At 41.2% G+C, this 25566-nt stretch overlaps 1 protein-coding gene across 2 annotated transcripts in view; it reads right to left on the bottom strand.

Annotated features, from left to right (window-relative positions):
- Window positions 1–25566, bottom strand: part of DPP6 (dipeptidyl peptidase like 6) — a 412441-nt gene that overhangs the window by 5099 nt on the left and 381776 nt on the right. For both annotated transcript variants that reach the window (XM_005150038.3, XM_005150039.3), the window contains exons 17-22: window positions 10546–10593; window positions 6684–6782; window positions 4305–4374; window positions 2130–2324; window positions 1130–1184; window positions 122–227 (exon numbers count right to left, since the gene is read on the bottom strand). In XM_005150038.3, the coding sequence (XP_005150095.2) occupies window positions 122–227; window positions 1130–1184; window positions 2130–2324; window positions 4305–4374; window positions 6684–6782; window positions 10546–10593 (573 nt within the window). The remainder of the gene's footprint in view (window positions 1–121; window positions 228–1129; window positions 1185–2129; window positions 2325–4304; window positions 4375–6683; window positions 6783–10545; window positions 10594–25566) is intronic.

Raw genomic sequence — 25566 nt, 5'->3', positions numbered from 1 at the left:
GACACCCAATACAAAACAGGTGGGATCTTTGTGAAGAAAGAGAAGATATTTGGGAAAATGTAGGGCATAAATATCATGTGTGGTCAGCATGACTGTCTGTGCACTTTGGGATGTGGTTTACCATATAGTCTGAAGTCTGTCAGCGGGGAGAGAGCAGCTCCACAGGCAAACACCTGGTTCTCTTCACCAGCTGGAAGCATGTAAGTACTCAGGTAGCCACCGTAATCCTGGAAAAGAAAGGGGACACTGGCATCAGTGGTCCTGTTGTGAGGGGCATTTGGGTACAGAGACCCAGCAGCTGAGACCTTGCTCTCAAAAACACACAACAAGGGACATCTCCCTGGCTTCAGCAGATGCTGCTGAAGATAACCTCTATATTCATTGTACTCTCCTGAAGGCAGGAGGGTTGTGCGCCCAATAGCTTATCTCTTTTCATCCCACTTTATGTCTGTAGGTCTAATCAGATATGACACTTTTCCAAAATATTACCCCAGTCTTTATTTAAAATGGACATCACAATTTCAGTGTCTGCTGTCAGCCTGTTAACAATTCCCTGCAGAGATGCTGCTGGATATGCTGTATGCGTACACCTCTGCTGTACAGAGGTGCTGTATGTATGTAGAGATACTCTAAGCCCGTATCTCCCACAATAAACAATTATTACTCACAATTCCATTCTCATTTCAAACCATGGGTACTTTGCAATTGCTGTTTCTCAGTCGAGCACACACTGTAGTGCAAATCAGACTCAGAAATCAATATTGTTGTTGTACATTTGTTCAACACAAGCTAGATCTACCCACATTGCCACAGGCCTTAAGGGACAAGATGAAAATGAAATTAAAGTCTGCAAGGGGAAAAAATAATTTATCTGAGAGCAGTTTTCTGACAAATAGTCACTGTCTGCACTTGGAAATTAATTAAAAAGAAGTAATTGACTAATACATTGGTAAAATGAAAGCTTTCATCTTTAACATCTCTATCATGACTGATAGAAGCAGTCTTATCTCAAAAATAAGTAATAATAAAAAAGCCACCAGCAACATATTCAATAAATCAGGATTTAGCTCAGCTGCTTATCCAGATCAGCCAACTCAAAAAGCACAGAGGAACAAAGGGAAAACGTTACCTTCCCAAACACACCGACTCTCAATTTATCAATGTAATGCTCCTTCAGCATTATCCTAAAATATGAGAGAGGAAAACAATGGATTAAATATACTTTCCACTTAGATATAACAAACACAGTGTGATTTTTATCAGCTGGAATTTGGGGTGGCAGCAGAGAAATCATAGAATCACTGGATGGTTTGGGTTGGAAGGGATCTTAAAGCTCCTTCAGTTCCAACCCCCCTGCCATGGGCAGGGACACCTTCCACTAGACCAGGTTGCTCCAAGCCTGGCCTTGAACACTGCCAGGGATGGCGCAGCCACAACTTCTCTGGACAACCTGTGCCAGGGCCTCAGCACTCTCACAGTAAAGAACTTCTTCCTAATGCCTATTCTAAATCTCCCCTCTCTCAGTTATGGATCAAGCCCTTACCCCTTGATCCAGACAATCTAAATTCACACTGCTTTCACATGAGCCTCTTATTTAATCTTGCAACCTGTTGCAACCAAGCAATGGCAACAAATAACCTGCACAACCTCAGAAAGTCATAATAAAGCTGATGCTATTGAACTAATAGGTTTTTTTAGTATGATTATGTGGAGAATAAATCTAACAATATGACAGGATTTGATGCTTAGGGTTATGCATTTTTTTTATGTTTTAGAAAGTTTAAGAGTTTAAAGATGGATTTTTTCCAACTACCAGGACAGCAAAAAATTAATGTAGGAGCTGAAATTCAAGCTTACTTGTTTGTAGCTGCATGACTGTACAGAGCTAAAAATAGATGGGATGAACACATGATACAGATAAGTCTGCTGTAGTTTAGCCCTGTTTAAGGCTTATTTCTCTCCCTCTGCACTGGCTAGCATGGGCTCTATCTCACATGCTGTCACTTGCTCACAGCTGTATGACCACACTGTCCTTTCCTCCCACACACCATTAAGACAACTAGGACTAATGACAATCTTGTGTTAATTATCATTAATGAATTAATTTCTTCAATAACAGTGTCATTCACCGGACAGCTTCCAACTGATCCTTCTCTTGCAAAAAGCCCAGCCTCCTCTTAACCTCATGCAATAGCTTAGTGCCTTGGAAGCCACTTCCGCGGCCGTCAAACTTCAGCACGATGGCGTTGTGAGAGCTGACCATGACACTTTCCCACGTCACCTCAAATCTCTCTGTTACGATCTGGCTGCCTGGTGTCCCGTCCCTGAAACAGAAATAGGCATCAAGCAAAGGCAACAGAAACAAGCATGGGCCAAACACCCTCCCAGGACCGTGAGCTTGCCGTGGTAAAGGGACTGGCAGCTCCTGCATGCATCATAAGGCAGGGCATGTCTCAGAAAGTGAGCATCAGTCTCTGCAGTGATGATGTGCAGGAGGCTGGTTGTGTGGGTTGGGCTTTGAGTCTGGGATGGAAGCTACCAGTTGGTTTCTGCCTCTCTCTTTGCACAGCAACTATCACTGCACTAAGCCAAGCTTTGAGGAAAGCACAGCAAGCACGTCACTAACTGGGCAAGATTCTCCTGTGAATCCTGGGGCAGCAATGCAGAGGCCAGTTGAGTTTTCCCTTTCTACACCTGCTCTAATCTATACTTATTTTCTGCATTCCCCAAAGATGGTACTTTTCTGGTGGAGGGATTTCTTGAGAGGAGCCTGGCTTTGGTGTGCACTGTCACTGCCAAAGTATGTTGGATAAAGCTTGCAGGCACCAATCATCCTTTCCTTTACTGGCAAACATTGGGGTTCCATTCACTGTCCCTATTCAACTAGCTTAGACCTTCCCACTGGGTTCTCAAGAGCAGCCATAGATAGAGCTATCAGTCACTTCTGTCACCACTGCTTCACTAGTATACAGAGGGAAAGAACACTTTGAAAATGATAAAACTGACAGCTTAAAAATGCCAAGATTGGCCCAAAATTTGTGGGTAAAAGGAAGGGGCAGGCAAGACTTTCTCTTCACCCTTTTGTTTGGAGTCAAATCCTGTACAGGGGAACTGTCTTGAGAAATATTGACCCCACTTCAGCCAGACATCTGGGAAAAGTCAAGATATGATAATGATGATTAATAATTAGGGCTGGTATTAGTGTAGAGCATCCCACTGGTGCTTCCATTTACTTCTTGTCCTTTCTGGGGTTCTTGGAGATATCAGGCAACTCACTGCAGGATTTTAATGTGCATGTGGCTTTAGTCATTTGCATTTATTCAAGTGAGACCGAGCCACATCCAGCTTCAGAGGCGGCCTAATCAAGTGTTGTTAGCTTGATGAGTACCAATCTTCCTCAAGCACTTGTATAATGAAGTACATTTTCTCTGCAGTAATTTTGTGATGTAAAGACATGCTTATTGCAGTGTTTTTGTCCTTCATGGAAGGATGTGCAGGATGGCATTCAGGCCTTCATCAGGCATTCATCATTCCTGCATGAGGCTTCTCTCTTGTAGGGTATTCCCTAGCAAGGAGCAAGCAACACAGTGGGATGCGCCAGGGCTAAACAGGCTCTTCCAAGGTCAGTGGCTTCCCTCCCCCAGTTTCTTTGCAAATTGCCAGAAAAACTCAGTAATGTGTATTATTACTCCTAAGTGTTGCATAAAGAAATACCCATCTGCTATGCTTGCCAGGAGAAAATACTACCTACTGAATATAAATGCTAACATGGAGATCTTCAAAGGTTTCTAGCTCTCTCTTTACTGTCACTTCAGGGTACACTAGCATTTACATGGGAATGATTGCTGTGCAAATGTGTCTAAACTTGAAGCTGCAGTAAGGCTGACTGCATCCCACTGTAGAATTACCTGTTAAAAGCTGGGTGAGTGCCCTAAGCACTGGGATAGAAAGTCAACATCCGACTTTTATTCTTTCCCCTCCTGTTTCTGCCTCCCAGAATTATTGAACTGCAAGTTGAATACATGGAACAATTTTAAAGAATCCTACAATGCACTCAGAGGATTTCACTAGGGCACATTCCTGGGACCCAAAACCTTTGGCTCAAACACGGGAGAGAAAGGACCTACATCTTCCCTCTCCCAGCTTTGAGGTGAGATGGGGAAAGGGACCAATACGTTAGACCTGATGCTAAAGCCGAGTGGCATCCCTTGTACAAAACATATCTCAGAAGGTTTTGATCATGGCCAAGGTTTCCATGCTGCCCTCATATTATGTACAGAAAGAAAGAACAAGTGAGAACTTACACAACCAGAAGCAAGGGGTAGTGCGCGGTGTCCGAAAAGGTGGCTGGCTTTAAGATCTGCATTGGTAATCCTAAGGAATAAAACCACAACCCACAAATAACAACATGCTTCAGTGTGGGAGCACTGACATAACTAATAGATTTTTCTGGTGGTTTTGCCACTTATGAGCCGGAACAAAGCGGCATTTCATCAGAGGCACTGGTAAATAACACCTTAGAAACACATATGTTGTCAAAGAAAAGACTCATATTATGATAGCTGAGGTGACAAGAAATGTAAATCGGGAGTACAGCATGAGCTGTTCAGTCATGCATCACTTTTGCAGCATTCAATTAACATCTGGCAATAGCTATAATTTTCCTTTTTGGCAGCTGGAGGAGTGACACAGTCAGAAATCAATATTTCAGGGCAGAAGAGGAGGGTGAAAATTGGTGATGAAGATGATAATTTAAAAGCCAATTAAGTATGGTGGCTGGGGGAGAGAATGCGATTATTTTGCTATAATAGTATGAAGACAGATGGAGAAACATGTATTTTAATCCTAACTTCCAAAGGGCGTAATTTTGCTGTAAAACAGGAGGTAACTGTTCTGAAGCCCACGTTGTTATACTGGTACTGAACCAGTGTAATTGAGAGATGTGCTCACCAAAGCTCAATTTAACTGTTTCCTATGGCTTCATATCCATAGCCAAAAATGCTGCCATACAAATGCTTTATGTATTAATGAAAACGCATTTATTTTTAAAATGTTAACTACAATCCAGATCAGCAAAGGCCCAGCAATTAAATCAGTATTAGGAGCATTTTCAGTAGATTAATACACAGATTAACTGCTTGGTTTAAGTGGTTTGCTTTGCAATTATTGTCTGACACTCTGCCTAATTAGTTATTCCATCTGAATGCTAATAGCTGCAAATTGGATCAATGGCCCAGGGACAGCCAAAAAGGCCATCGCTTGACTTTAAATACAACTATGCACTATGTGTTGTGTTCCCAAGGCTGTTAAGTCCAAAGCTTTCAAAACACAGGGAGGGCACAGAAGAACAGCTACACGGGCAGCTTGTATTTGCTACATACACGTATATATTTTTGGTTAAATGAGCAAAATGGCATTTCAGTGATACCTGCTATTAAGAAATTTAGCATAAAGATGGGTTATTCCTAATAAGCTGCTAGTGTCACTATGAGTTGGCTCAAAGGGGGATAGATGTGACCTTTATGACAGGCCCTTTCCCTGTCTTTTCCTGCCCATAAGGCCTGGAAGCACAGGTCTGTTCTTGTTATTTTATGTACTGGGTTACGTTCCTAATGCCCACGTGGCAAGCGGAACATTTTAAGGTCATTATTATCCTTTTCAAATGGCAAGTGTCTCTCAGCCTTTTCTTTACATTTTATAACACCTGGTAATAGTGGAAATTAGTAACCTGCCATCCATCACACCTCACTGCTTCCGCTTCACTGCATTTAGTCCTAGATGTACCTTCCTTTCTGTCTTGGGAAATATTATGGGTCATACTTTCAACACAGAGTCTCTGGGGTTTTTTGACAGTTGCACCATACATGCAAACTGAGTTTTTTGGGAGCTACTGCACAACTCTGAGTATGTGGATTTTGCACATATAGGTAAGACATCTACATACAGCTAGAGGAGATGCTTTTTAGTTTGTTTCAGGTACAACTGGAGAGACAGGCAGAAAACGCTTTGGCATTTTGCTTCTAGGTTTTTCTCTCTGTCTTTGGCATACAGGTAAGTGGGGAATGATTATACAAGTGGCACAAATAACGCGACAGCTGTAGATATAAACTGCTCCAAGATTTCTGCCTTCTCTACTCCAGGTGAAATATCTTTCAGCTTTTCTCCTAAAGCTGGTTTGTTTGTTTGTTTTTTTTCAAGCCCCAAATGATACAGCTTTGTTAGAGAATCCTGAATGACTCCGATGGGCAGTTGTTGGTGATCATATGCATTCACTGCAGTTCAATATTGTGTATTGAAAGGCAGTCACAGCTGTAGCCAGCCACCTACAGTATCCCTCTTCAAACCAATAATAATATGCCAGCCCAGCTAGGGAAAATACCTGAACAAAGGGGGAACTGCACAGAGTCATCTCCCAGAGTGTCTTTTTGTACAAAGAAAATTTTAAAAGGAAACAAAAACACCAGCCCAACCCTATCTTTTTGCTTTTCTTCAGATGCATTCACATTAAATCCTGTCTCTGTAATAACCCCCTTATGTAGCACTTCCTAAGAGAGTGCTTTGCAAACTGAGTGAGTTTATTGAAAGCCAAAGTAATTTTTCCTCCTGCCAGTCTAGCCAAGATGACTGTATCATTTCACAGCAATAGCAGGGAAAAAGAAAGAGAGAGGAAAACGGTTACTTACTGTAGTCATCCATCTTGATTTCCATGTACTCTACCTTAGGCATTTGCCTGTCATTTACAGCCAGCTGCACATTTTCATTTACCTCCAGCTCAAAAATTTCTGAAAGAAGGATAAGATCACAAAAAATATTGACATTGTTTGTGAAAAAGCATTTTAACATTTTATGGTCACCTTAATGTTTGTAACACAGGTTTCCTTTTGAAAGAATTTCCTTCTAGTCCTCACAGATGTCAAATTCAGTCTTTGAAGCCTTTGAAACCCCTTTTAGGTTCTGCATTGGCAGAAAGCTATATGCCTGAAATCTGACATTCAGCTGATTTACAGCAGATGGGAATCTGACTTTCTTTACTGAGGCACTACTATGGGTCCCACTCAGACATTTAACTTCCATGCAAAGCAAGATATCCTCAAGTCTGTGCCTGAGTTTTGCACACAATTGGGAAAAGGGAGGAAACTATGGAGGGTTTCAGGACATGGCTGTGCTGCTACACAAGAGAAAACCCATATGAAGGAACACAATGGAGAGACAGGAGTGGAAAAAGACCATACATACAAACCTGCAATATCAGGTTTTGGAGCAATCAGGCTGGGTTTGAATGAGGCCATTATTTCTGCCATGTGAACCCAAGGAAGGTTTGAGGTTTTGTACTAAATTCTGTGTTTCATTGTCTGTAACATCTCGAGACATACTGATAAATAGATGGGTAACCCAGGCTCCTCAGATCATACTTACAGTACCTGATTATCATGCGCGCATTGCCCATCTCTGCTGAATAGGCAGGCACAGCACAAAAACATGCCCTTTCCAGTTAATACATTTCACAGACCTTTCAGCAATAGGATATTGGTTCAATGACTATTCACTCTGCTTCTGAAAAGCCAGGCTCATCTCTATTGAAACCACAACCCCCACAAAAGTGCCAAATCAACAGCCTATTACATTTAGTTAAATATTAAGATTCTCATTTAATTATGGCACACACAAGTAGCTTTATCAGCAGAAAGGGGCTTGCCACGTAGGGGAATTTAGTCAAGCCATTTTATTTGTTCATATAATTGCATTCGCAGAAAGCCAGGAAGACTGTGGAGAAAATAAAAAAGATTGGCATATCTCCTAAAGGACTTTCTTTTCTGCTTTAGGACCACAGGGAGCTTGAGTCTGTGGTGTACAAATGGTCATTGCTTAATTAAATGTAAGCACGCTATAATATTCAGTGCAACTCACTATTATCAGATTATTACAGCATACAGAGGCAAACTCCCTTTGTAGAGCAATGGGCTCATATTAAATGAGCAAATTCAGTAACATGCAACTGTCAGTTGCCCTTTATTCAAAAGCGAAAGAATTAAGGGGGAAAAAAAGGAAGCAGGGGAAACGCTAATTGTATGCTAAAAATAATGAATTTCAGTAGGGGATGTGTTCTGTGCATGACTAGATTGAGTTCTCTATGTTACAAATGCTATGCATGTATATCTGTCAAAATAGAACTGGTCATGGTGTGGTTTATGTTCCTTTTTCAAGCCCTTCATTTGCTGTTTCTGTTTTACAGTAACTCTCATTTTATTCACCTAAAAGTATTTTACAAAACTATACAGGAGGCTATAAAACAGCTCATGAGGGCTCTATGCTGTACATGCTGTTATAGCCAGCCAGCTCTCTCCATGTCTATGGTAAAATTAAGGTATTGTGTTTAAGGGGAAAAAAGAAAGTGACTTTGGAGCTGCAGGTCAGAGCTAAGAAAATCTCTTGGTCCTGTGGCAACACCCTCTGTGGGATGAAGAGCCTTGTGGGCATCACCAGGGCTGCTCTGGAGGTGTGCTTGGTGAGGGCACTACCAAGGCCAGGTCTCTGCTGGGAGGACGAGCAGGTGATACACCCTTGTGCAGAGACTGAATGGTCACTGGTTCAGAAGGACTGAAAACCCTGCAATTTGCTGTCAGTATTACTTAAAGAAGTAATTCTCATATTCTTTTTTAGATTAGAATAGCTACAATGCTAACTTTTTCATATTTATAGCAGAAGTAGTTTTATGAGGGACCAGACCAGCATATGGAGCTATATACCAATCCCATTACTGCCAGCAGAAGTAACCCTGGCTCCACAGCAAGAGCCTTCCTCTGGACAGCAAAATTACTCAGCTCCATCATGGCTTTTTTATCTGGAAATTTTAGACCTGTGAGGAAACACAGTCGTGAAGAAATTAAACATTTATCTCATGGGCACCCCATAAGCAAGATGAACACAGATAGCCTAAGGCATGGGCCAGGTCACGTTGCACTGCTTTGCTTGGCAGCAAAGATGTCAAAGGACAGTCATGTAGCAGTATAATGCTTTAACCTAACTTGTCCCAGATTTCTGCTAAATTTTATGCATGTATCCCTCTGCAAAGAAACATTTTAATTGGAAAGAAGTACGGAAAACATGGAAAGGTAAATTAGAGTTAAATGCACAATGCAGCTCTAACAGTATTGGATATTGTTGACACTAGATGGAACACTACTGAGCATTCGTATTTTAATGGCAAAGGATACAAAATGCCACAAATCTGGTTTTAAATTTGATTAAAGAAAAAAACATAATCAGAATTTGGGGTTTCATTCTGCACACCCTGCTTACAAGCAAACTTTTCTAGGTCGGGTAAGGGCTTGAAATGCAAGTTGCTAACAAAAACTGAGAAAACAGGGTACACCCAGAAACTGTATGATACAAGAGGGAATTGTGTTTTTTTCTTATGTGTTCTGGTGCCACAGGAGTCTTTCCTTTGACATTTCCCACCTTTAGTGGGAAATTAAGCAGCTCAGCATTTCACAGAAATTCTTTAAGAGCCAAATTCCCTACTTTGCTCTGCTCCTTTGCAGAGGCAACAGCAGCAAGTTGTTGTAAATCCAGTTAAGTGAAACTGATACCTGCCATAAACTGATACCAATGTACAAAGCAGCTAGAATAAAAGTGTTGCTTATCATTTGAATCACAGCAGTGCCTGGAGTCCCTAACTGCAGGTTAGGGCTGGGCTAAACTCTACATTAAAATGAAAGATAAGGGCTTCCCACTAGAATTACTAGTGGCACATGAATCTTGGTATCATGTGAGACTCAGTCCCACACTCTAATATGAAGTCTCCAGAGACTTGTGAAAGAGTTTTGGTTTAAGACCCCTGTATAGAAGGGACAGAGAATGTCTGTCTATCTGAGGCTCCCTGCCATGCTGACTTGGGATAAAAAATTGATCTTTTTGGATAATTTGTACTGCTATAGGTGTGAAGGAGGAACTCTGGAAATTTCATGGCTCTCTTGACTCTAAAGGGAATGTGGTAATGGCTACAGCCAGTGGCAAAGATTTTGAGGGATGAAACCTGTATATTTGGAATAATTCCAGCTTCCCACTGGTGTAGATGTGAATCATCCGCATCAAAAAGCCTTACCAAACAGTAAGTGCTACAATCCCCATGAACAGATCAGGAAACTAGAATGAGGTACAACTTGTGGGACTCACTCCTCTGTTACCTCTCTCAACCTGGTAATCCGTATCAAAGCGATTTTATTAAAACCATAGATTAAACTCAGTATTTCCTATTTTTGACTGGGACATAAACCAGAATTTGTGGAAGACTAACAAGAAGTGCTTATTCTTTTGAGAAAGTTGATAACAAACATTACCAAAACACTGGGTTTTTACCCCAAAGAGCAAGCTGTTGCAATGGCAGCACAACAGATCTGCAGCTGCCTTTGATATGCAGAAGCCTTGCATTTAGGTATAGTCTGGGCTCCCCACTAGTGTAAGTTTACCAAAGAGCAGCTATATCTCACTGAACCGCCTGGTTACTTTTCCCTGAAGAATTGCAAAGCTGAAGCCCATCCTTACTCTGTGCATTGGCTGTGCTGTGAACAGTCACCATCGGTACTCGGGGACCTTGAAAAGAAGAAAAGAACTCAGTTAAATTTCTATAGAGGCACACACAGATACACATGAACCTGGTTTTGACTTTCACAGAGCTGAAGACTCCTGAGACTCGTTTTCCATGCAAGAGTAATCTAAAAAGCAAATCACCCTGGTATTATAAAGAGTCTATGAATAAATGACAGTACTGTAGTCTCAAAGACATACGAGATTTCAAAGCCCTTTCCCAACAGACCAGCAAATGCACTTTCCCTAATTTGTAAACATTATAATTAGCACAAACACAATTAAATCATTTGCTTTAAAAATTATTCTAATGACACCCTAACATCACAGAAAAGCCTTTATGTTTTGTATGCTTTGGATAACTGTTGGTGTTTTGCAAATGTTTTGGGTTTTGTGTGAGGGTTTGTTGTTTTGGGTTTTTTTAGTTAATTAACATCAGTTTGTCTCTAAAATGCTGTCTTCATGCAGCATTCGGGTATTGAAATCAGTCTGCATTACACAAAGAGGATTATCATTATTATGCAATGCGCATGAGTGAACCACAGAACTCGTTGGCATAAGGTACTAAGGTGTTTAGGATGCTACAGTCTTTACCACAGGATGCTATAGTCTTCAGCACAGCATGCTGTAGGATGCTATAGTCCTTATCACAGTAGTGTGGATTCAACTTATTCAGAAAGTCATCAAGTTGCTGATTGATAGAAACACAGGATAGTACATGAGATTAGGTTCATTTTGTAGTTATCAGCTTCTTTCTTTCTGGTTTTCTATTATAATTTTCTGATTTGGAGACAGGATGCTGGGCCAAGATGAGCTCCAGTCTGATCCATTACAGCCACTTGCATGTTATTACCATACCTGTTTGTAGTTTTCCCAATGGATTTGACAACAGTGCTCAGGAAGGTGAAAGAAAGCACTGCAATGATGAAATGGCTAATTCTTAGCTTCAAAGATGGTGGTATCTTACTTTTCTTCCCTTTCCCCATAATGCAATAAGATGCAACAGCAGCAAGCATGAGCAGCTGAGGAAAGATCATCTGTATGACCAACTAAGCTTCTAACAGCAGGGCCAGAGTGCTCCCATGCTGTGTGTGGATGAAGATCATAGACTTACAGAATTGTTAAGGTTGAAAAAGACCCTCAAGATCACCCATAAACTAAACTGTGTCCCTAAGCACCACATCTGCACATCTTTTAGATACCTCCAGGGATCATGACCCAACCACTTCCCCGGGCAGCCTGTTCCAATGCTTGACAACCCTTTCGGTGAAGAAATTTTTCCTAATACCTAATCTAGACCTCCTTTTGTATAACTTGAGGCCATTTGCTCTTACTGTATTGCTTGTTATTTGGGAGAAGAGACTGACACCCACCTCCCTACAACCCCCTTTCAAGCAGTTCTACGGAGCAATAAGGTCTCCTCTGAGCTTCCTTTTCTGCAGGCTAAACAACCTCAGTTCCCTCAGCCACTCCTCACAGGACTTGTGCTTCAGACCCTTCACCAGATTCACTGCCTTTCCCTGGACCTGCTCCAGCACCTCAATGTCTTTCTTGCAGTGAGTGATGCAAACCTGAACACAGTATTTGAGGTGCAGCCTCACCAGGCTTCATGGCAGGACATCTCTTGTATATACTGTATTTCCAGTCCAAACTTACCATGTTATGAGGGTCTGAAGCTGGTGTGGATAGCAAAGTTTAGAACTGTCTGTACAAAAGACCCATGGAGGAGAAGTTATTAGAAACCATGATTCCTACTTTCTTGGTCTCCAACAATCTGGTGTCATGTTGCTAGCATTCAGAGGAAAGCTGTCATTGAGCTACATTTAATATCAAACAAACTAACATTTTTAAGCTTCAAAATTAAGGCAGTTTAAAAAGGCTTGATACTGACTGAGATTCAAGTCCCTTTAAGATGTCTTTAGTTGTCCAACCTACAAACAAATTCTGTGTGATCACTAGCCCTGTGCCCCTGCATTTTCTGCAGAGCTGGCTGAGAAAAAGCCCCTGAAATGTTGTAATTGACAGTGGGCACACAAACAACCCCAAAAAACGGGTTACTGTGAGCTATCCATACTGGTTCAGTAAGACAAGTAGACTCTTGAGAGCAAGAAAAACTTTAGGGTCATATGATTGTGTCAGTGGTTTCCCTGAGCTGCCAAGAAACCACATCCCATTGCATACAATGCAGTGTTTAATGTAGACCCTACCTATACAGAGAAGAGGAAGAAGAAGGTTTTATTTATAATTAAGCCTGACTTTTGTTTCCTAGTAATTGAGAATTTGCTTCACTAACAATCTGATTCCTTTGTTTGCACCATTTTCTTAGAATGCAGCTAAGTGGGTATATGATGCACAAAGGAAAACCATGTTTTACTCACCAGGATTTAACTGAATTTACCTTTCCACTACCAATATACATTGATATGCAGACTGTATTTATTTATAAATCTTCCCTGTTTTTTCCCTTTAGTCCCAGAAGCCAGTCTGCTGGAAATCCAACAAAACTAATAAACATGAGCATGATAAAATCATCACTGAAAATAAAAGGAATCCTCCCAAATGACTTCAATCAGAGCCACAGCAGTCCTCTAATTAACACAAAAATGCCTAACAAAAATAAAGGGATGCAATGCAAACAATCCTTTTATTTTCTAATTTATTTTTCCTTTCTGTATTGGCACTGGAAAACCTGTGAGAAACTACTAAATAAAGAAAAAAGCAAGTATATAGTTCAGAAAATTCCACGTATTATCTACCGTGTTTCTTTACTCTCTTACCACCTCACTGTCATCTCTCCAAACCAGCATTTTAAAGTGAAGTCTCCTACAAATATATTCAGTTTGAGGTAATGGCAAATAAAAATATTTAAAAATGTGTATCAGCATCCTTAAAGAAGTACAGGTTTGAGCTGCTCAGTTTTTATTGTCAACAAATGAAGAAAAAAAGACATAAATCTACAGAATAGAATCATCAGGTTTGTGAGAAAGATTACTCTTTATATTAAATATTCTCAATGATGACATCCAGTTAAACAATGCATTTCACTTGTGAGCAGGCTGAAAGTCTGCATTAAGAAGAAAAGTAACTTTTTTAGGAACAACATAAATTGCTTATTTTAATACCAATTTTTATAGTAAAACAACTTTTAATACCAATTTTTATAGTAAAACAACAATTTAATACCAATTTTTATAGTAAAAGCCAGACTACGGCTTTTAATACACATCAAAAGTCTTTCAACACTCAGAAGTTCAGTGTCTAATGCCTGACAGGGATAGGAAGAAAGTCTTGAAATTAGGAAGTGTATATTCATTAGCTGCCTTCCATACTTCATTTTTAAGCCTGTAACGGTGTGACAGTCCCATTACACATGCCATCTGGTAAATGCCATCCACTGTCATTTGCGGATCTGAGAGTGAAACCTAATTTGTTCAATGAACTACTGGGAGCTGACAGAAACAGAGTGAGGACATCCTCTGCTCTGTGTCTCCTCCCTCCAGAGCCCTTCCAAACAGGCTTTGATTGGGACTCCTGAGCCCTGGCACATTCTGCTGCTTCTGTTCTTTAATCAGTGCTGATGAGTGCCTGTGACTATCTGTCCCCCTTGGAAACTTTGCAAATACTCTGCCTCTTGCTTATAGAGGTCCTGAGTATATATGAGCATCAGGTCAGGTTGGATGTAAGCATTTGCTTGCACTCCTTGCACAGTAAACCACAAAAGGCTCCACTTTGAGAAAGTAAAGTACATACCAAGCTGCTTTGTCCATGATCACAGAATTATAAAACAGTTAGAGTTGGAAGGGACCTTAAGGTCATCCAGTTCCAACCCCCCTGCCATGGGCAGGGACACCTCACACTAAACCATATCACCCAAGGCTCTGTCCAACCTGGCCATGGACGTTGCCAGGGATGGAGCATTCACAGCCTCCCTGGGCAACCCATTCCAGTGCCTCACCACCCTCACAATAAATAACTTATTCCTTATATCCAATCTAAACTTTCCCTGTTTAGGTTTTAATCCATTACCCCTTTTCCTATCACTACAGTCCCTAATGAATAGTCCTTCTCTAGCATCCCTGTAGGCCACCTTCAGATACTGGAAGGCTGCTATGAGGTCTCCACGCAGCCTTCTCTTCTCCAGGCTCAACAGCCACAACTTTCTCAGTCTGTCTTCATATGGGAGGTGCTCCAGTCCCCTGATCATCCTTGTGGCCCTCCTCTGGACTTGTTCTAACAGTTCCATGTCCTTTTTATGTTGAGGACACCAGAACTGCACACAATACTCCAAGTGAGGTCTCATGAGAGCAGAGTAGAGGGGCAGGATCACCTCCTTTGACCTGCTGGTCACACTCCTCTTGATGCAGCCCAGGATCCAGTTGGCTTTCTGGGCTGTGAGTGCACACTGAAGCTGGCTCATGTTCATTTTCTCATTGACCAACACCCCCAAGTCCTTCTCCACAGGGCTGCTCTGAATCTCTTCTCTGCCCAACCTGTAGCTGTGTCTGGGATTGCTCCGACCCAGGTGTAGGACCTTGCACCTGTCATGGTTAAACTTCATGAGGTTGGCATCAGCCCACCTCACAAGCGTGTCAAGGTCCCTCTGGATGGCATTCCTTCCCTCCAGTGTATCAACCGAACCACACCCTCCAGCATGTCAACCGAACCCCACAGGTTGATGCCATCAGCAAACTTGCTGAGGGCTCACTCAATCCCACTGTCCATGTCACCGACAAAGATGTTAAACAAGACCGGTCCCAACACTGATCCCTGAGGGACACCACTTGTTACTGGTCTCCAGCCAGACATTGAGCCATTGAGCGCAACTCTGATGTGAAAAGGTAAGAGACCCAGCACATACCCTGTTAGCTTGGGTGACTCTTCACAAAATCACAGGCAGGCCACAGTCCTGCATGATGAAGGGATGCTGCTGCTGTTGGATTTCTTCCCTCTACTCCAGCTGCAGAGGGGTAGTTACATGCAAGACTGTGACACACCCTTAGGTGTGGGACCTGGCACTGCTGCTCCCTACCACCTTCCCAAAACTATTTCGGAATCTGCTTGGCACTTTATGGGCTCTGTAAGCCCTTTATCCCTCTCTGCATCCCTCTGGTAGGTGCAGGACAGGATGCGCTGAAGTGCTGTCAGTTGGAACTGCTTCACCTGCCTTGCAGGCTCTACTTCCCTCTCCTTGGATGCAGCATGGAACCAACTCACCCCAGTAACTTCACAGCAGTTTTAATGCTGTTGCTTTATTTCTAGCTTAAGAGAAAGGAGCAAAACTACTGACAGGAGAACTTCTGTGTGTACAGACATACTCTACACATTCCTGGATACAAGCATCTTTAATAATGCTGTCTAAATCTCTAGTTACAGGAATGGGATTTTCAACTAATAAATACAGCTAAAAGTCTGGCTTTATCTTAAGGCCTCTGACTTTAAAAACATTACTGTCATTATGCATGCTAGAAGTAAATTAAGCCATATCACTATAATGAAATGGGGAAATTTATCTTTATCACGGAGGAAATACTACCCACTGTGATATAAAAATGCACAGAAACTGAGTGCCTTAGTATTTTGACAAGAAAAAGCATTGGCCATAGCTTGTCTTTAATTTTTTAAGTGGCTTTCATTATTATTTCTGAGAGGATTCTGCTTAAACACTACCAGATATTTTGGTGGTAAGGTATAGCCTTCCAGAATAAAAATGGAAAATCACACAACTTTGAATAAAATATTTACCAGACATTTCTTTGCAATACTTTGAAGAGAATATTCTTCAATATTCCTGATGTCTACATGATATAAACATCATAGGCAATTATATCAGTTGCAACTTTAAACTGAAAATAATGTTTCTAAAATGACTTTGAAGTAAAATTTTGAAAAAGGTCATAAGTATTAAAAAAATATAAGAAAAAAAGAGGAATTGTCTTATTCTTCTCATCCATATTCTGAAAGGCTTCATTGTGGCAGATAATTTCAGACCAGAAGCTAAATTCACAGTGTGTAAACAATGAAAATTCAAATACCCTCTGCCAGTGCCACCAGCATATCTCTTAAGCACTGATGAATGATTTAAAAGAGCAGCTGCAAGCAATGGGAGCTGAGAGGGTCTGGCTCTGCCCAAGTGAGATAATTGGCAACAGCCATCTCTGTGTACAGATTTCAGATCTCTTTATTTGCTAATCCATGAATTATTCATACATGCTGCATAAAGTTCATGTGTTGGGGTGATATTATCAGCCTAATAAATAAAGACATGGGGAGTTCTGTGAACCACTGCTTACGATTAAAATAGTTTCCCATTTATAGTATTTCCCGGTCTATGCTACAGACAGATGTTCGTGCTGTTTGCTTCGGCAACCTTGTTGACACAAACATCAAACAGATTTGTGCTGCTATTCACCCTCCCCAAAGGCATTTAATTTTTTAATCTAATCTTTACTTCCTCAAATGTAACTTGTCTTGCAGAATCACAGAATCACAGAATGGTTTGGCTTGGAAAGGACCTTAATTAAGATCATCTAGTTCCAACCCCGCCTGCCATGGGCAGAGACGCCTCACACTAGACCATCCTCTCTCTTTGCTTTGTTCACCCAGGATTAAAAAAACTCTTTTGTTGAGATGTTCTAAACTACAGGTCTTTAACTGTGCCACTGGCATGTCTTTGCCTGTCTTAGCATATTAGGAGCATTCACCATTTTGCCATCATTGGCCTTTTAGGTAAATTCAGCAATACCTCTAACTCTCAGGAAAGGGGAAAAAACATTTAACAGTTAAACCACTACACTGGAATACAGAGCCCTCAGGAATGGTAAGAAATAAAAGGGAAAATAATCAATACTGTTTTGTTCTCAGGCAACACATAGGGGTGCACATACCACACCGATGTTACTGCTTGTTTCTGCCCTGTCTGATACTGGTAATAAATTTCATGCTTGCTTTATGGAGAGCAGAAATAAATCTAGTTGTTCTGAGGCAACTTCACATAGCAGAGTCTAGAGGGCAAATGAGCAAGAGATTTGTCCTTAATTATACCACACAAAATAGGTCTGATGCATTTTTCTAAAGGTTGCTTGAGTGAATTAGCATGATCAGGACTTCAGTCCATTGTAGGGGATTTTAAGAGGCACCTACAAACAGTGGTGCAGGAATCTGGGCTGACACTGACTGGCTGTCCTATGGTCACTGAACTACAGAAAGACATGGGACCTCAAGGTCTGAGAAGACCCTCCCTTGCTTCTTCAGGTGGTTGTGTATCATAAAAGTATTGACAAACACCTTGTAAGTATAACTCTGTTTTTGCTAATTCCTACTTGTGTATTGCTCTTCTGTTAGAAGCTGCTTTGAAGCTACACTGGCTGTCACTCAATTTGCACATTTTAGGCTTTGTTTCAACAAGCTACTTTCTGTTAATCATGAGTATTCCCGTTATAGCTAGAGCAGTCATGTGTCCCCAAACCTCTCATCTAGCAGGATGAACTGGAGTATTTGAGCTCCCTTTTGTAAGACAACATTCCTTTTAATTTTATTCTTTAATATATGGCCATTTTACATTTAGTTCCTCCTTCTTGAACAGAAATGAGCAGGACTCTACCCATGCTTCAGAAGGTGTCTTAACTGGTTCTTATGCAATGAAACTGCTGCTTGCCCAGTTCCATCCTAAAAGCGTGTCTTTTCCATGACCACAGCTGACAGGCATTTTTCAGACATCCAGGGATCAGCACTGCATGGGCAGGAATCCATCTGGTCTTCTGAGGCATTTGTAATTCTTGAGCTTCACGCAAACAAGACAAATTCTTGCCCTGAGTCACCATGTGACTAATTCTGGTCTTTGTACTATTAATTTCTCCCACTCCAGTCCTGCAAGACGTCTAGCTTCTCCTGTATTTCTCTCTGCCTTCTGATGATGCTTATCAGCTCTGTGGCCTTAACAAATTCCATTAGCTGCATCCAGCTTTGGGTTCTCAGGCTGCTGGGGAGCAATCTAAGTAAGGTCATTCCCAAGGCCAGCTCCTAATGAACCCTGCTGCTGATCTCCAATTAGCCTTAGATTTCTCTTTATCATAATCTACTGCCTTCTTTCATTTAGCTGGTACTTAACCTTTCCTTACAATTCTTTCACTAATCCCCATCCTCTCCCTCTTAGTTAATATCCTCCAATGTGGTATCACATCAAGTGGGCTGAGTGAAAGCATTGCCTTGCTTTCATGAGGCTTTGGCTAAGGTTTTCAAAAGCTGTAATGCAGTAATGCATGTGGATGGTGCCAAAGAGGAACACAGAAAACCTGCCACCTTCAAGAAATGTTCGCAGTGCACATTCACTCACTAGAGTGATAAGATCAGCAGTGAAAAGGAGGTAGGTTACAAGAATTTGCTTGCAGAGTTCCCAATCCCGATCATGCACCATGATTGTGTACTTGGAGATACAAGTCCCAGAGGTAGGAGGGAACCACTCCACCTCACGTGGGGATAACTGACTTACCAAAAGGCTGATGTATTTTGTTCTAGTATGCTGATTCAGATCTATGGTTGGAAGAACTAATCTGAACAGAGAACTCCCTATACTCAGTTCTCTTTCTTTCTCCAATTTCTGTTGTATTTTCTGATATTTCTAATTGAAGCACCCCTTAATTTAACTCCTTTTAATTCAATTTCAATCCAGACTTTCTGCGAACTTTGAAAATAGATGAAAGCAAAAGCTTAACATTTGTCCCCATCTTTTAAATATAAGTTTCTTATTGGATGAATATATGCTAATCCTAAGGAAATACCATATGTGGAGGAATATTCATGACATTTTCTGTATTCTCTCCTTATTTTGGAAAGTGTTTGGATAACTTAGAATGCCCAAGGAGGCTGTGCACACTCCATCCTTGGAGGCTTCAAAGATGACTAGTCCTGAGGAACCTTGTCTGACTCTGACACTACTTAGAGCAGGAGATTGAACTACAGACATCCTAAGTCTCCTTCCAACCTGAATTCTCCTATGATTCTCTGATTTTATGATTAAAAAGTATCATAAACAACAGTGATGTCATGATGGAGAGGCTATGTAGCCAAGTTCTGGTAGAGCTTTGGAAGGGGAGGAAAAGCGTTGCAGTTCCTGTTATTCCTTCCAGCTTCTCCAGTAAACATACTGCTGGTATATTCAAGGAAAATTATGTTTCTTTGTAATCACAGCATGAAATAAAATACACTCTACTCAGTGCCATTCACAACTCATTAACACTGACAGAATAAAACCCCACTGCATATTCTGAGTTTATTCCATTAAAGCGTATTATACAATCATAGAACCATAGAATAGTTAAGGTTGGAAAGGACTTTAAGATCATGAAGTTCCAACCCCCCTGCCATGGGCAGGGACACCTCACACTAAACCATGTTGCTCAAGGCTCTGTCCAACCTGGCCTTGAACACCACCAGGGATGGAGCATTCACAGCTTCCCTGGGCAACTCATTCCAGTACCTCACCACCCTCACAATAAAGAACTTATTCCTTATACCCAATCTAAACTTCCCCTGTTTAAGTTTTAACCCATTACTCCTTGTCCTATCACTACAGTCCTTAATGAATAGTCTATCCCCAGCATCCTTATAGCCCCCCTTCAGATACGGAAGGCTTCTATGAGGTCTCCCTGCACCCTTCTCTTCTCCAGGCTGAACAGCCCCAACTGTACAAAATAATGATATCCTAGCTAGCTAAGTGATAACTGGTGATGGATATTAACTTAAAACCAGAAACAAACAAACAACAAAAACCCCAGAAAAACTACCAAATATAAATGACATTGCTTCACATTGTCTACTCGTTAAGCTGTTTTCCTCTCATGAGTTCTCAGGTTTTAATATATCCTTAATGTACTGACCACATTAATAAGGGACTAAACAAGTACCAGGCAAAGAGAAAACAAAGGCCACCAATAAACCTTACAGCTGGTCCAGCTGGAAAACAAGGTGAAAGAAGCAGTTTTCCTTAGAGGAATCTCTAAATCTTGCAGGATGGTAACATCTGTACTATCCACAGCAGAATAATGAGTTCAACCAAGGTCACTCATATAGCTGGAAATAACACACATGCACCCTAGTCTCAACATGCAGGAGGCCACTGCCTGATTTGTGAAGCTTCATTATCTGAAGCATCAGAGGAAGCCTGTTGTCATGGTCATTTGTCTCCTATGAGTGGAGCTCAGATAAAATTTTTTATGTACAGAATGACCAAATGACAAGAACTCTGGCTGCAAGCAGATGATAGATCATCTTCCTCTGGGCAGTGTCAGACAGCTCATATTTAGAAGCAAGAGTCAAAATGAAAACGGGATCAAAACATGTAAAAGGAAGGAACGTAGTGCTTTACAGAATGAAGTAATTTTCAAGGGGATAGCAGTTTCACTTTCATTCCACAATCTCTTTATTTCATGCACTGGAAATGACAGCTGTTTACTATTAATTTTATTATTAAATATTTATGCAGATTTTTTCCCCATTTATACATGTCACTGAGTATTTATGGGTACTTTACACTGCATTAAAGTTGTTTAACAATACAGTAAAATATTATATAACACAAACGAATGGCCTACTAAAAGGAAGACAAAATGCGACTGGAACATCCACAAAAGCCACCATTTTAATTAATCTCAGACTATTTTACTTGTTAACAGCTGATACTAAAGAAGTTATCTTTTAAATTCCAAGCTACTAATAGCATCCTCTTTCTTCCTAGAGAAAAAGTTTTCGTCATACCTTCTGCTTGTGCAAAAGGGATTTTTCATCCCAGCCTGCTATTTTGAAGTGAGGGAGTGGGGATGAGAGAATGAGCACTCCCCATCCTGCCTTTACCCATGGGATTTCTGACCCATGAACTGCGCACAAAGGAGTTGAAATGCAAGAGCCAACCTCGGCTGTTAAGTAAGAAAGGGAGTCAAGTGAATACAAATGTGAATTATATAGTAATTATAATATAAATAGGACCCAGAGATTAAGTCTGTGCATGCTTTCAAACAGCAGAAACTAATTTAAGCTTCATAAGCCTCAGGAAAAGTTCCAAAAGGTCACAGTTTGCCTGGAAGCACTAATTACAGCCTCCCCCTACTGGGTATACAAAAACCCAAGCGTTGCCATAATCATCCTTGTATAGGAAACCATTCTGGTCACAACAGATAACAGCCACCCAGTGACCTAATATGTGAGCAACCACTGGGAATGCCTTCCAGGCATAAGCAGGGCTGCTGTGCTCATTTAGCATGCATTTAGCATGCGGCTGGGTAGGAGCCTGCACACTGTTGGGTCAGGCCTGGTTCTTGGAGGCTGTTATCACGTTGCAAGACATGTAGCTGCACCTTCATTGTCTCCATGTTTCCTATGCATCTTGGATTTTGTTAGCCAGATATTTTGGCTAGGATGTGTAGCTTATGCAGTAGCACAAGGATAGCACATTCTTGTGGACTGCCTGTCCTGCTCTATCCAGAAAGACATCACATTCAGACCCCCCACAGCACAGCATCAAACACTTGCTTTCCACCCCTTGATGTAGACCCCAGATTCAGGCCAAGGATAGCTCAGATGGTTCAGAGAATCTGAACCCCCATGAGCTGCACAGAAGGCAATAAATATCAAACCTTTTTGCTGAAGCATATTATAAACACTTGCTGTGATAGAAAACAACATAAATCTGGGCCACCAGCTGAAAACTGTAATTTATTTTTTGAATAATAGAGAATATAGATACCACTGTACTCCAGGATGCAGTCATCAGATGGCCCATAACATACTCCCAAATCATCACATAGCTACTACTGTTCACTTCCATCTCCACCTTGGCCACTTGGTCACACCCCAGCTTTTCCCACACCCTTGCATGATCAGGAATGTTTGTACAATCACCCATCAAAACACCAGAACAGCTTCCAGAACTGATCACAGCAGAAAAAGGAAGTTATAGTTACTTTTCATTCAGTTCAGCTCCTGTACCCAGCTCAGGGTAAGCCTATTCATGGCACAAGCAGCAGACTGCTGAAAAAGCCCTCAAGCTGGATGGAGGATGGACACTCTTTCAGTGGCAGCACTGACTTTGTTTTCTAGTCCTTGTATACATACAGTGCCGTGGTCCTCCAAGGTGTACTGGGAGCTATTGGCTGCAGTAAGGAAAGTATTTAAAGTTGTCTCTCATCCTTGGTTGAGGTCTTCAGAGCTACTGATATGGCTGCGCTGAGGTGTGGAAGTAGGTGGTGCATACCCCATTAGTAAAACCCAGGAAGTAACCACACACATTTGTGTAAACCAGGGCATGCCTATTGTGCTTCTCTATCCATAGGCTTGGTTAACAGAACTTGGCTAATGGAACTCCTTTTCAGTGCTAGTAGTTGTTTCAGCATTTAATGAAGCCTATTCAGACTACTTTGACGACATCATTTATTATGAACCTTGCCAAAGGCTAACTGAATTGCTCAGCTCTGTCCCTTTCAGCAGGACCAGTTGCACTTAGGCAGCATTTACCTGAATTTCAGTCAGAACTGCATCTCTAAGATGCTTTGCCATTACCAGGATCAACACATTTACGATTTTATTAGTTGACAAGTTGACACTAAACTCACATGTTTCAGATGTATTGCCAGGCAGCAGTCTTTCTACGTAACTAAGTTTAAGTAAGGATTAAATGTAGGTATTTCCCCTCTGTGTATTTAATGTTTGTTTCAGGCCCCGGAGTAAGATACTTTTACCCACAGCAGCAAGCTTTCCCCAGATGTCTGCCAGAGATGCCCCAAACCATGTGGAGTAGTAACCTGAAGAAGTAAAATAGGAATTTCAGCTTCTTGTCTCTCAAAGCAAGAAAACGACTTCTACCATTTTAAGCTGGGTGTTATTAACAGGAAACACTCTTAATGAAACACTGTAGTGCTTGACAAGCACTTTTTTCCCTGTTCAGATCCCTCTTAGATGATCAATACTTCCATACCACTCACAGGGAGCAAATTTCTCACACACATACACATCGAAGGACTCTCCAAGTCAAAAAAGCTGCGGGATGACATTCCCCCTTGTAGCTGCATTGTGTCTCCTAACACACTCACAGTGCTGTAAAACCATGTAATACATAATGATGTGCTTCTAGCCAAAATGGGTTATTATGTTTTCCATAACTGTTTTACTGCTTTTATAACTCAAAATTCAATCCCTCATTCAAGAGATTGTTGCCTGTCTCTAAAGGCACTGAGGGATGCTGCAGTGGCATAGGAGGCTGGTCTTGCTGGAGTCCCATCCTGCAACATGCCAAGGGGCTCTTCTGCTGCTCTGGGTTCCTCCAGCTCCCGCTGAGGCTGGTGGGAGTTAAGAGCATTCAGCACCTGGGAGGACTGGCCCTGTGCTTATTAAGGCCTGTGATGTAATTACAGACTAGTTATTGAATTGCTATTGAGACGAAACATCACGCGGTGCTGTGAGCTAACAGCAAACGTGTACAGCCATGGCTTGTTAACTCTTCACTCCGGAGTAATTTAATCATTTCACATACTGCTTTTGTTACAGGAGTGCTCTCCTGCATACTAATAGTTGGGTTTCTGCTAGGAAGGTTTCTCTGCAGTGAACAGATTGAAGATTCACTGAATCTTTCAAAACCACTCTGGTAATTTATCCATCTATGCCCCTTATTGTCACTGCATATCTGAGCATTGCAGTCAGTAATGGATTTATTTTCATAACACCTCTAGAAAGCTGGAATTACAAGATATGCTTGAGTCCTCTAAAGGAGCTTGTGACAGAGAAAAAAATCAAACCCATGTGTCTTAAATTGCATTTTGAAGCTAGTTAGGATTTCTTGGACCACTGTTACTAAATGTGTCTTTGAATTCTCCATGTCTAGATACAGGCCAACAAATGAAAATAAGTATTATAAAACCCACCTGTTTGTACATTATATGTATCATAGATGTCCACATTGAACTCAGGATTTAGAGAATCTAACAATATTATATAAATAACATTATTATTTTGTTACGGAAATGGAAAAAGAAAATAAATTCACCTACACTTGCCAATATATTTGCTTAAATACTGAGTTGGTTTATAGTCCATAATTATCCAGGGAAGAGCTAAGCTGCATACTTTCATTATGGCTTGTACTGATGTTTGTCTGAGCATAACAGCTACTAAGAACAATCTGGTGCCAGGAATGTTGTTGAGGAGATGGTGATATGCAAGATGTCTATGTGATATGTAAGGTAATACATAAGCAATGTATTAAGGTTTTGTGGACAAATGTTGCTTTATGAACTTGTACTTTCTGAATGGCAGACACCCTAAAATTGACTTATGGCTCACGGCATTTGCTTGTCCATACATAGTATAAAACCCTGCTGTCTCCAGATTTCCCATTGCTTTCCAGGGATGGTAGGTCTGGCTCAAATGGCACAGGTTAAAAGGTCTGATTAAATGAAGGAACAGAGAAAGATGTATAAAGAGGTTCATTATTCTCCTGCCTGAAGGCATGAACCGACCTCTTATTGCAGGAGCTGAGCAGACATGTCCCTGATGGGTACATTATTGCAAAAATCCTGAAGAGGGTAATTAAGCACCATCCACGGATGGAGACAGGTTACAGAGCTAGACACATTTCTGTTCTATTCCAGTAGCCAATGGTGCTTTTCCTTGGAGGGTTGTCTTGCAATATGAGGAAAAAAATGGGGGTCATGATACTTGACTCAAGATGTGGCCACAGGCGAACCACTAATTCTCACTCTACTACTGCTCCCTACTTGGTGAAAACATGAGAATGATCATCTGGGGAAAGGTTGCAAAGGGCTTTACACATCTTTCCATAACTCAAATGAAACACTTACTGCAGTATTTATTTTGCCAGCAATAAAATTTCTACTTCCTCTTCCCTGTATCCTGATAAATCTCATAAAGAATTATCCTGAGATATTAAATAATATTAAGCTCTTCCTGTTCAAAGAGACATAGATGTACAAATTA

The sequence above is a fragment of the Melopsittacus undulatus genome, chromosome 1, assembly GCF_012275295.1.
Source record: "Melopsittacus undulatus isolate bMelUnd1 chromosome 1, bMelUnd1.mat.Z, whole genome shotgun sequence".
NCBI lineage: Eukaryota > Metazoa > Chordata > Aves > Psittaciformes > Psittaculidae > Melopsittacus > Melopsittacus undulatus.
Note: the sequence above shows the minus strand (reverse complement) of the source record. Positions and strands in the feature narration are given on the sequence as shown.